Source organism: Cnephaeus nilssonii (genome assembly GCF_951640355.1).
Source record: "Cnephaeus nilssonii genome assembly, chromosome: 9".
In the NCBI taxonomy this organism is placed as follows: domain Eukaryota; kingdom Metazoa; phylum Chordata; class Mammalia; order Chiroptera; family Vespertilionidae; genus Cnephaeus; species Cnephaeus nilssonii.
The window spans coordinates 53,826,785-53,839,699 of NC_137080.1; the positions used below are offsets into that span (position 1 = coordinate 53,826,785).

The following is a 12,915-nucleotide window of genomic DNA, read 5'->3' on the forward strand; positions in this document are numbered from 1 at the left end:
GCTGACCTTGAGGCCATCACCGCCTGAAAATGGCTTAAAACTAAAAAATGATCTGAGGGTTGAAACAAGATAAGATCAAATTGATGTCATGGTAATTACACGGAGTACCATTCAGTCATTAGGTAGATTTTGCCGCTGATCCCTGGGCTTAGATGCCGGTGGGAACATGCAGTTTTTATTTCTCTGCAGGTATAAAAGCAGGTGAGGACTTTGTTTAGCTGCAGTTACTGAGAAACCACAAAACGAAGCTAAAATTCTTCAGACCCACAATCAACTACCCCGAACACATCCTGCAAAACGTCCGGAGGAAGGTAAAGTAAAATGAAAAAAAATCGGGGGCTTTTAATTGAGTGAGGATTAAAATATTTGAGAATATAGGGGAGCTGTGCATAAACCTTAGTAAAAAGAGGGAGCGGCGTTTACACAGTCTCTTTCCAGCACTCATGACTGAATTGGGAGGAAGTCTGTAATATTGTGGTCTATGATCACAGCCTAAGATGTTATCTAACAGAAGCCAGAAACCAAATGTCTCCTGCTGAGATGTGTGAGTGCCTGTCAGTATCTAAAAAATTTCCTCAAGAAATACTGGAGTCATTTGAAAGGCATTCTTTTGAGTGGCTTCCAAGGGGTCAGGCAGAGGGCGAGTAGCCATTACGTATGTTGCTGATATTGTCTTATCATCAGTTTTTAAATGACGCATAACTGAGAAAGCCGCCCACTGAGAAGGCAGCTCACCTGTTCAGCTAAAATGACATAGCTCCTGATATGTTATGAAAAGATGTTCTTGTCTAGATTAGAATAGTAATACTGAAATCTCTTGAACAACATCATTTCCATTTTTTTTCATAAAATGCTACAAAAATAAGAGTCAGTAGTATTTCTCAACTATTACTGATGACCTTGCCATTCTAAATCACTTGCCCAAGTCTGATTGGTTTGTTCCAAAAAGAGTTTCTTGGTGATCTTTCTTAATCCTTCCACTGCTGCCCTTCCTATCTCAGCCTTGTCGTGATTTCCTGCTGCAGTCCCCATTTGAATTGATAACTGAACCAAGGCAAACAAAATCTTTATCAATTTCAATGCCCTTATTGTCTATGTTAAAGTTGTGTATTTCTTCTGTGGTCATGATATTTGTCTTCTTGATGTTCAAATGCAGTCCTGCTTTGGTACTTTCTTCTTTAACTTTCATCAGAAGTCATTTCAAATGATTGTTACTTTCTGCCAGTAAAATGGTGTCATCTGCATATATTGTTACTGATAGTTCTTCCACCAATTTTCAAGGTATAAGTTATTATTATTACCAAATTCAGTATTGCAGATACTGTGTAAAATGCTAAGTCTAATTTTTTTCCACATTTTGTTACATTTCCCCTAATAGATTAGTTGAATAGGTGTTATATAAATAACACTTCACAGGGAGAAAGTATCAGGAGAAAGGAGAGAGGTAAGACTGGGATCCCGTATCTCAGATCCTGGAGGAGAAATTTTTGTTATAAGAGAGAACAGTTGTTCTTGTTATGTAACAAACTACCCAGAAACTTAGTGGGTAAAACAAGTTATTGCTTGTTATCTCTCAAGGTTCTATAGGTGGACTAGACTCATCTGGGCAGCTCTTAACATGAGTTTCCAGATAGTGGCTAGGGCTGGAGTCATCCGAAGGCTCAACTGGACTGGTCATCCTGGATGATTTCTTCACTCATTGCTTCTTGGCTTCTTTCTTGCTTCCCATGTAGCATCTCATTCTTCAGGGCTCTCCATGTGGCTTAGCCTTTTTATCCTCTGATGGTCTCAGAGTAGTAACACTTCTTACATGGTAACTGGCTTCTGAGAGATGGGAGAAGAAACTTCCAGGTCAATGCAGGAATACTGACCCAGTGTTGCTCCTGCCATATTCTATTGGCCCAGTGTTGCTCCTTCCAAATTCTATTGGCCCAGTGTTTCCCTTCTCATATCTTATTGGCCTAAATAGTCATAGGGCCCACCTGTGCCAAGTGGGGATGCAAATTTAGACATTCCACTTTTTGATATGGAAGTGGCATGGTCATATTGCAGAGGAAATAAAGACTAAGAAATAGTTTTGTGGCCACTTTTGGAAAGTACAAAGCATTGAAAACTTAGGGGCAATGAACAACAAGGAGGCTTCCCTTTGCAGCTCCTCTGCTTTGTTTTTATTACACAATTAAAATCCTTGTAAGGTAACATTCCAGGATTGAGAAATCTATAATCCCGGTTTGTCTATTCTATTATTGAAAGACTTCAAGGGAAATTAAATATGTTTGTATGTATTAGTGCTTTTAACTAGAATGATACTTGGTGTATCAAAAGATTGCCTGAAAATAGCTCAAATAAACACAACAAAATATGGTGCACAAATTTAAAAAGTTACAAGAAAGAGTCTTATATTACCATAATAATCCTCCACATAAAACTTTATTGGCCTTTGGATGTTTTATTTTTTCTGAGTGACAAATTGACACTATCTAATATTTTATTCCTGATAAGCATATGTTACCGAAATAATGTTAATTTAAAAAATTGAGTATTTAAAAACAACAAACCTTTTAATTTCTCATTTAAAATGATATTTCATGTTGCATAGAGTTTGGTCTATCAAAAATTTTTATTGAATTAGTGTGAAGACAATTTTGAAAAATGCTGATGTGCTAGGAAAACCAGAAGGGTGATAGAAAAACCAAGACTTGCATTACAAAATTATGTTAACATTGTAAAGTGCCTCTAAATAACAATTAAGATAGAGAGTGTACATCTTATTATAAGTCCCTTATATTTAGTTAATTTAAAAAAGAAACTTCTCAAAATGTGATTATTATAAGAATGGTCATAAAGAAATTGAAGTCATTTTTATAATTCTATAAACCTTTGAGTTTTCTTCTAGATACTTCCTGCTGTTTTAATTTACTTTTTAAAATAAATATTTTAAGGTCACCTTTTGTTCTGTTTTTCTTTATGGAAAACCCGTTTGTGAATGCATAGCTATGCTGTATAAGCTATGCTATGTATTTCCCTTGTCATGGGACTTCTTTTTCACTTCTTTTCTCTCTATTTCATCTGGAAAACAAGTTGGCGCCCTTTAAAAATTTTGTGAAGGTACAAAACAGTCTTAAGTGATGGATAAACAGAAATCCCAATCCAAATACTGCTGTTGAACTTGTGTGATTTCACTTGGCCTTATTTTCCTCTGGATACCGGGGCACTCTGGGGACAAACTATTTGTCCTCTACTTTCTGGGGAAATTATGAGGGCTACTGAATATATGAAGGTCCTGCACAAATGTCAAAACAATAAAATACATGTTCTTTATTCTCACTAGTTTTTCATCTCTCCATTTTCAAGTACCCAGACTACCAAGGCTCTCAATGTCTACAGGTGCATTTATTACAGCATTCATCACTTTAACTTATAGTTGTTTGCTTTTGTATCTGGGTCAGATAGCAGGAAACATTCATATTTGTACTACTTATACTTTGGCACAGTGCCTGACATGTAGCAGGTAGTTATTCAAAGTTTCTAAATCTTCCAAGTGTTCAATTTAAATCTTAAATTTGGCACTTAACATTGAACGCTTGTCAAATTACCTCAAACTCATCTTTTTATTTATTTATTTTTAAAAATATATTTTATTGATTTTTTACAGAGAGGAAGGGAGAGGGATAGAGAGTTAGAAACATCGATGAGAGAGAAACATTGATCAGCTGCCTCCTGCACACCCCCTACTGGGGATGTGCCCGCAACCAAGGTACATGCCCTTGACTGGAATTGAACCTGGGACCCTTGAGTCTGCAGGCCAACGCTCTATCCACTGAGCCAAACCGGTTAGGGCCAAACTCATCTTTTTATAAGAAAGAATACACTAATTATCCATATCAAAGAATGGATGAGGGGATTTGAGATGGATCTTGGGAGTGTTAATGAGGCTCTCCTAATCCATCTTCCCAATCTCTCAGATATTCCCTGGCTACCTTGGAGAAAACTATCAGTGAAGGTGTTAATGGGTCTCAAGGTCACTCTAGTGCCTGGGAACAATGTTTGAATGTCTACTTGGAAAAACTAGGAACCTGGAGGAGGATTATTGAAGTTGGGGGCTGGAGCATGGGATTATGGAGACACTGCCTGCTAGGCTGGTGGTTCAAAACATGCCACAGAAAAAGGTAAAAACCCACTTACTGCAACTAGAGCGCATGAGTAAAGAAAACTAGTAGACATGGCCACTCCAAGCTGAATTTCCTGACCACTGACCCCAAACTCTTTAAATTCATGCACCCAGAGACAGAGGTGATCACTTGGTGGGAAGCAGAGGTGAGCCTGCTCAGGGGTCTGCTCTGTGGCCGGTGGTGGAATGGAGGATCCCAAACATTCTGCTCTCCCTTGTGACTTTCCATCTTCTAACCTTTCATCAGTTTCATCTTTCCTGGTCCAGTGAAGAACTATTGCTGTCTTCACTGGACCAGGAAAGATGCTAAAACTTACAGGCCTATTTTCTGTTTAACAATTATTGAATACTTATCTCATGCCAGACAGTATGCTGGGGATTAAAGGCTGAACTTTCAAGGTTCCCTTTCATTAATTGCTGTTCTCTGAAGGGGCCTACTTTCCCCCTCTTTGGTAGCTAGCTGGGTTAGATGAGGTAATGAGGTGAACTATTAGGTTAACCCTCTAGAAGTCAGTTAGATTTCATCTGTTTTGTTAAAGAATTATGCCTGTTATCCTAGCAGTCATCTAAAAAAAAAGTGCTATGAGTAAGCTGGGCTTCCTGGTATGGAGAGGAGAGATGAGTCACCCCATCTATCACACCATCAGAAAAACGGAAAACCTCACTCTCTGGCCGTGGGGAGCAATGGCAGCATCTTTGTAAGTGAAGGGCAGGATGTCACATGGCACCAAAATACTTAGTCTTCTTGGAACAATCTTTTATATATATGCATATGTACATACATACACACATACCCACCTATGTTTCTATCTAATATAAAAAAACACACGTTAAATTTGCCTTGAGGTCTTTCAATAATGAGATAGACAGGCCAAGATTATAGATTTCTCAATCCTGGCACTTTTTAAGGATTTTTGTGTGTGATAAAAGCAGAGCAAAGGAGCTTCAGAGAGAAGCCCCCTCACTGTTCATTGCCCATGAGGTTTTACTGCTATGGCAGGTTGTACTTTCCAAAGATGGCCACAAAAATATCTCTCAGCCTACGTTCCCTCTGCAAAGATAGACACTCCCACATCAAAAAGTGGTGTGTCTGTCTTTGTACCCCATATGTATATGTGTGTGTGTATATATATATTATAAGTCCCTTATATTTATATATATATATATATATATAAATATATATATAGGCAGCTCCTTAAAGGACTCTGAGGTAGATGGGTTGAGAGGGAAGAAAGGCGGTACAGGACAGGTTGAGAAAACACACAGTTTCTTGGATTCAGATCATCCTGAGGTGGCAGGTGGCAGGAGCTAAGGGCATGTTCAGTGGATGTTAGAAATGGACTGTGGGGTTGAATGTAGAGAGTCTGTGGTGTCTACTCGGAATACTAAGAAGCTGTGGTTAGCAAATCTGATTTAGAGCGTTCCTATTTTTCAAAATAGCATAAATCTCAGCTGAACATTATTTTTCCTGCCCTGGTTTATAATTTTTTTCTTTCAGATTCCAAAACAAAAAGACATAAAGGTGATTAGCATGATAAAAACATTTATTAAAATGTTTTCAAAAACACCTGGAATGTAAGGGTTAGTCCTTTTCTGCTTGGTTAATCTTATTATTATTTTTAAAAATTAAGACAAAGCTGTTTCTGTTGTTCAGCAATGCGGACTTGGGTTCTGTTCTTTTCAATTTTCTCTTTCCTTTGTCATAAAGCAAATTCTAAAATGTGGATTGACTTTATGCTCTCACATTCAGCAATCTTGTTATAAATGTTTTTTCCTGAATTAATTCTGATATATGTTCACTGCATAATGCCGAATTTTCATAATATATGAGCTGCAATATCAAAGCACAAAAGTGGTGCTAGTTTAAAAAGAAAACCACTTTTAATTCTGAAATTTTTCTGTGGCTTTGTACATCACTTAAGCAGTGGCTCTCAAACTTTTTGGTCTCAAGACCTGTTTATGCTCTTAAAAATTATTGAAGAGCCCAAATATCTTTTAAAAATCAAGTTATATTCATCAATATTTACTGACTTAGAAATTATGTCAGTAAAAGTTTCAAAATACTTATTCTTTTAAGAGCAAGAACATCAAACCCATCACATGTTAACGAAAATAGCATATCTACACTAATAAAAGAGAAACATGCAAATTAACCATCACTCCGCTATACCCACAAGCCACACCCATCAGCCAATCAGGAGCAAGTATGCAAATTAACCCAACCAAGATGGCGGCCAGCCACAGAGCTGGAGCAAGCAGGAGGCTTGGGTTGCCCTGGCAATGGAGGAAGCCAAGCTTCCCGCCCGCCCTGGCCGGCCCTGGCCTCCGCTCAAGACTACAAAGTTTCAATTATAGAAGATAAATAAATCCTAGATACTTGCTTCCAGCTGGCCCTGGCCTCTGCTCAAGGAGGTGCTGAAAAAAAAATAAAAGAAAAAGAAAAAAAGGAGGGGCTGGAACCTTGGGTCACCAGGGGGTGATCAGGCCAGGATGGGATGGCAGGGGCCGTTGGGGGTAAGCAGACCAGCAGGGGGGGGGCAGTTTGGAGTGAGCAGGCCAGCAGGGGGGCAGTAGGGGGTGAGCAGGCCAGTGGGGAGGGAAGGTGGGGGCGAGCAGGCCAGCAGGGGGGGCAGTTGGGGGTGATCAGGCTGGCAGGGGGGGCATTTGGGGGCGAGCAGGCCAGCAGCGGGGGACAGTTGGGGGCGAGCAGGCCGGCATACAGAGTGGTTAGGGGCAATCAGGCAGGCAGGCAAGCAGGTGAGTGGCTGGAGCCAGCAGTCCCGGATTGTGAGAGGGATGTCTGACTGCCGGTTTAGGCCCGATCCCTATAAACTGGCAGTAGGACATCCTTTGAGGGGTCCCAGATTGGAGAGGGTGCAGGCCGGGCTTAGGAATACCCCCCCCCCACCCGTGCATGAATTTCGTGCACCGGGCCACTAGTATTTATAATAAAAATGACACTTTCCAAAACAAACAAAAAACAATGAGAAGAGTGGCATTGTTTTAGCTTTTTTGCAAAAATTTAAAAAGACTGGCCTAATAGAACATAGCTACATTTGTATGTGTTTCTTTGTTTAGTCTGTTGCAATATCACATGTCATGTAAGCTCTAGAAAATTTCTTTGAACACTTATCTGAGGATCAGAGTGAAAAAGGCAAATAGCATCTTAGTATTATTATGAAAATCATTTTAACCTCTCAGACCCACTGAAAGTGTTTAGGGCCCCCAAATCACACTTTGAGAACCACTGACTTAGAATATTTATTTAGTTAATTATGGCTGAAGATAAAACTGATAGTTACTTGTGTAAGGTACATATATCAGATAGAAATGATGTGCATATGTTTTAGCCTTAACTGTACTCATACAGCCTATTTTTCTGTATTATAAACTGTTAGTTTTACTGTTTGACAAATCATTCTTATGAGATATAAACATCTAGCAAAACCATGGTCTTATATGTCAGTCTACATAAAAAATAACTATAAGTTTTGACTCACATGCAATTTTAAATTTCATTCTGAAATGTCTTTTTTTAAAAAAACTTTTTGTTTTGAATAAGTATAGATTTAGAAGAAGTTGCAAAAAATGTACAGGGAAGTCCTGGCTTCCCTTTAGCCAGTTCCCTCAATGATAATATCTTGCTTAATTACATAGTACAATGAGAAAACCAGGAAATTGACATTGGTACAACCCAGGAAGCTTATTCACTAGCATTGTGTGTGTGCGCGCGCGCGCAGGTGTGTGCATGTGTGTGCATGTGTCGTGTGTGTGTGTGTGTGTGTGTGTGTGTGTGTGTAGTTCTATTGTACATGGGAAATTTTACCCATGTACAGATTAGTGTGACAACTACCACTTCAAGATACAGAGCTGTTCCATCACCACAAGGCTCCCTTGTGCTATACCCCTCATCTCCCTCCCCAACACTAACTACACACAAGGACAGTGAGGCTTCTTTACAGGATATTTAAGAAGGAAAATTTATTGTTGCTGTCATTAAGCCCGATTCTACTGGTTGATGTGAGAAATGAGAAGATGCAAATTCCCACCTCTTTCCAAAAGACAAATTGTTGTTTTATACATGGCTTTCGAGTATGTTGGGGGCTGTAAGCAGAGGGATCAAGGCACTGATGACTGTTCTTAGTAGCACTGTTAAAACTACTGACTGTTGTTATGACTGGTAAGCCAATTTTAGAGTTAACTTTTCCCCCATCCTGTTTTGCAGAAGAGCCATGGATTACTACAGAAAGCATGCAGCTGTCATTCTGGCCACATTGTCTGTGTTTCTGCACATTCTCCATTCCTTTCCTGATGGAGAGTTTACAATGCAGGGTGTGTGACCCCACTTGCATTTGCAGTAATAAGAAAACCAGATGTACACCAATAACTCCACTAATTATATATCCACCTCCTTTTCAAATGTGGTAAATCCTGGCTGCTGGATACATATCTAGGAACTTGCAGATTGTGAACATAAATTATGTTCCAATGAAAACGATATCTTACATATCTATTTAAATAGCAGCCTATATATTTTCATCTGAAATACATTCCTGATTATTCTTTATCTGAGTTTTATAAGCAGAAAATGTTTCTTATTCAATTTAGCTCAGTTTTGGTGGGCTTTTTTTTTTTTTTTTTTACATTTCTCCTGGAAGACTTGAGAAAGATGAAGTTTCACAGCAGTTAATGAGTGAGAAAGACAAAATCATTTTTATGCAGTAAATTTGTTTTGCTGTATTGTTTGAAACATTGTATAGAGTAGCTGATATAATTCCATCTGCTGTGAAATTGTGAGCTCCTATTGGTTCGAGTTTTTCTCTAGACAAGTGGTAATATTTTAATCCCAGATCCCGCATGCAGATGTCCCCTCTAATATCAGGCTCTCTGCTCTCACCAAGCTTGCTTAAATCTGACATTGTTTTCTCTATCAATATTTGGAGTTTCTTTGGGAAAGAACAATAGTAGATTCTAAAGGGGAAAATAGTTTGCCTTTGGGCAAAATTCTCCTTTCAGATGAGCATGATGTTTTCATCTATCAAACTGTGTTTCCTTATAGGCATACTATTAGTACTGGGATAGAGAAGTCATGCTGGGAGAGAGAATGCTGCTATTGAGATTTTCCATGAATACCTGTCAAAATTGTTTTCCCACAAAAATAACTCTAATTCATATAATTAGTTATTATGTATGAAGATTACATATACAGTATTCAAAATGTATTTATTTATTCTAGACCCAATGGAAAAAAGACTATCTACCACCCCATAATAAGGAAAAATTTATAGTTTCTTTTTGAATTGTGTTCGGATTATTTTATTCTTTGCCTTTTCTTTTTTTGGCAATAGTTTGCCCAGAATGCAAGCTAAAGGAGAACAAATACTTCTCCAAGTTGGGTGCCCCAATTTACCAATGCATGGGCTGCTGCTTCTCCAGAGCGTACCCCACTCCAGCAAGGTCCAAGAAGACGATGTTGGTCCCTAAGAACATCACCTCAGAAGCCACATGCTGTGTGGCCAAAGCATTTACCAAGGTGAGAACCTAAAGGGCTCCAGAAGCTTTCTAACAGTCTAACCGAAGAAATGTCCCCAGTGTATATTCATGGGGTTTAATGTCAGAGGCATCTAATGACACATCCTTGTTGGGTATTAACGCTGGGAGGGGTTGCATTTGTCCTTTTTAATCAAAGAGTCAGCAACCTTGTGGGTACAGGCTGGTTTTATTTAGAATGAAGGGAATAGGGGCAGAGGTAGTGAGGGGCAGATTGGGAGAGAGTATGATGCTTACACATGCACATTGTGTACACTCTCCTTTTAGAGTCAAAATATCAGAATGGGAGAAAATGCAAATCTAACAAGCATCTATTTAGCTCAGCTGGCTACAGATATTTTTATTTAACAGTTTTTAATTTTGCCTATTGTCTGTCTATCTACCTACCTACCTACCTACCTATCTACCTACCTACCTACCTACCTATCTATCTAATTATCTGTCTTTGTTTGGTTCCCCTTTAGGCCACAGTAATGGGAAATGTCAAAGTGGAGAATCACACGGAGTGCCACTGCAGTACTTGTTATTATCACAAATCTTAAATGTTTTGCAAAGTGCTGTGTTGATGACTGCTGATTTCCTGGAATGGAAAATTAATTTGTTCAGTGTTTCTGGCCTTGTGAGATAACACTCTCCTTTTCCTTACCACACCGCCTTTGACATGCTTCAAGGATATACTGCAGCTTTATTGCTTTTCTCTATCCTACAGAATAATCAGTAGTTAGTTCTTTTCATTTGGAATGAAATGCAGTATTTAGCATGACTATAAAAAGCTGGTTCTGCTGGAAATAAAGTCTTTTAAATCATCATTCTATCATTGAATTCTATTTTTTTTTTCTTCAAAGCTTAAAGCCTGTTGATTTTGATAGAATTCATTGAAGGAAGTGAGCCCAGGGGTGAGCGGGAGCCACATTCACTGAGTGACCTGACCCTGGAGAACCTTGTTCCCACCGAGCCTTCCAGAGCAAGGATCCCGTCAGCCAGTGGGCAAGTTATAAGTCATTGGGATGAGGGAAGAAAACATAACTTGCATTTTTATTCATTTTTATAGTATCCCTTGATGTTGACGAATTTTGTAAAAGTATAGATACATTAGTATGTAATTATGCATATTTGGGGATGTACCAACTTTTACTGGTAGAAGTTTTCAATCAGGAAAAAAAACACCACCACAAAACACTGCCCCATAGTTTGGAAGAGACAATATCCTTCCCAGCCTTTCTATCCACTTGCCTTATGTCTAGCAAAAAAGAAAAAAAAAAAAGTGCATCTTATTAGTCTCTCGCAGCCAGGTTGTAACCGAATGGGGTGGCTCAGGAAAAGATACCACTATCCTCAACTAAAAATGGGCATTGCTCTGAAATTCCAGCGGCATCAGCTTTTACATGCCACGTTTAGATCTGAGTGGGAATGAGTACACGGTAAGCAAAGTATTCACCGAGTGTCCACTGTGGGCTAGATGGAGTACCAAGCACTTTCACTTAGTCTATGCAAATGCTTAAGATATGACATGCTTCAAAGTCACATTTATTGAGCAGTTATACATAAAAACAGAGATTGTTCTTACTTTGAGGACCATGGTTATTACTCAAGGCCACCCAAAAGTTCTAGTTCTAAAGGAACCTAAAACTAGGGGGAAAATCATGCTAGTCAGATATAAAGTTTTCAGTCATCACCAATTTCTCAAGATTCCATTTCTGAGTGAAAAGTCCCTTCTTAAAAGTTTGGTAAATACACCACGTGTCAGGGTAAAAAATTAAAATGAGAGCATGTACTTTTTAAGAAGCACTGAATTCCACATGATCATATTACTTCACATATTTATTACCATTTATTTAATGTCTAGTAAGTGCTGGCAGATTGTTAGATCATGGGGATTCAGAGATATCAGGATTCTCTGGAAGATAAGATTGAGAAAAAATGCAGCTTAATTAGAAAGAATAATGGTGCTGATCATTCAAATATTTAACAGGTATTCATTGAGAGTCTTCTATGGGTCAGGTCTTGAGAGCTTGTTTGGATGAGTCAGCAGGAGAAGAAATCTACTGATACACCCTTGACTAGAGTGCCCTCTGGGATCATCCCATTTGACAGAGGGGATGGAAGAAGTAATGAGAGATGAAGAGGATATCCTCATGGTCAATCAGATCAGCCAAATCAACCCTGGTGAGCACTAGGGTGAATGTATTGGCCATATTTGCCTCCCATTTGGCCACGTGCCAGGCATAGTGCTGGTCCTGGGAAGGCCAACATGAGTAAGATACAGACCTGCCCTGAAGCAATTCACAGTCCAGTGGGGAAGAGAGACATAAACAAGGAGTTAGAATTAGTGAGATATCTACTATTGGAGAGGTGTGGACTTCGATGGCATAAAGGAAGGGATGGCTAACTCTGTCTGGTTCTTCACAGATAATTCATAGGGCAGGTGATTCTTGAGTTAGGTCTAGATAGATGGGGGAGGGGTTCATTCTAGTTTGAGGAAACAGCACAGGTACATGTCCTGAGATGAGAACCAGTACGATAGTCACAGAATCGTAGGAAGTCCAGTGTGAAGAGACTGTAGGTAGCTGGTTGGAAGGTTGGAGCTGCAGAGACAAATGGACACCTGTCAAGAAGGTCATGCAAAAAAAAAAAGTGCATTTTATCTAAGACCCTAGCTTCTCAAATTTAGGGCCTGAGGGTTTCTGAAAGCCACAGGATAAACATGTACCTTCTTGCAGGACCAATTTTGCTTGACAATTTTGGGGAAAGGTTATTTTGCTTTCAAAACAAAAACTGATCTTTATAAAACAGAATGCAAAATTGCAAAAATGGGGTTAAAAATTGTGACTTAAAAAGAAATTTCATGTTGTAAGTGAGGACTTCTGGATCCTGCTCTTCTGACCCTCCCAAACTTCCTGGGAGCTTATTCACTCTTCTTACACTAGGAGTACTTAAGTGGAGGAGTTTGAGAGGTTCTATTAAAGGAATAATATGCTCAGCTTTGCATAAGCCATTGTGGCAGCAGTAGAGGGTGATTTGAGAAAGTGGGAGACTGGATACAAGATCATGAATCTGGGCCTTTGAAATTATCTTGGCAAGAGAGGGTGATGGACTTTGGCAGTGAGGGTGAGGGTAAAAGGGAGGGATGGATTTGGGAGGAATTGGGAGAAAATCAGGAGATTACTGAGGGTGTGGCACCTCGTTTTGGGGTG

At 39.2% G+C, this 12,915-nt stretch overlaps 1 protein-coding gene across 1 annotated transcript; it reads left to right on the forward strand.

Moving 5' to 3' along the window:
- The first annotated feature begins 208 nt into the window (after positions 1–208).
- On the forward strand, positions 209–10,422 carry CGA (glycoprotein hormones, alpha polypeptide). The gene is made up of 4 exons (XM_079779677.1): positions 209–311; positions 8,397–8,503; positions 9,520–9,704; positions 10,186–10,422. The coding sequence occupies exons 2-4, from the start codon at positions 8,404–8,406 to the stop codon at positions 10,261–10,263; spliced, it is 363 nt and encodes a 120-aa protein (XP_079635803.1). The 5' UTR covers positions 209–311; positions 8,397–8,403; the 3' UTR covers positions 10,264–10,422.
- The last annotated feature ends 2,493 nt before the right edge of the window (positions 10,423–12,915 follow it).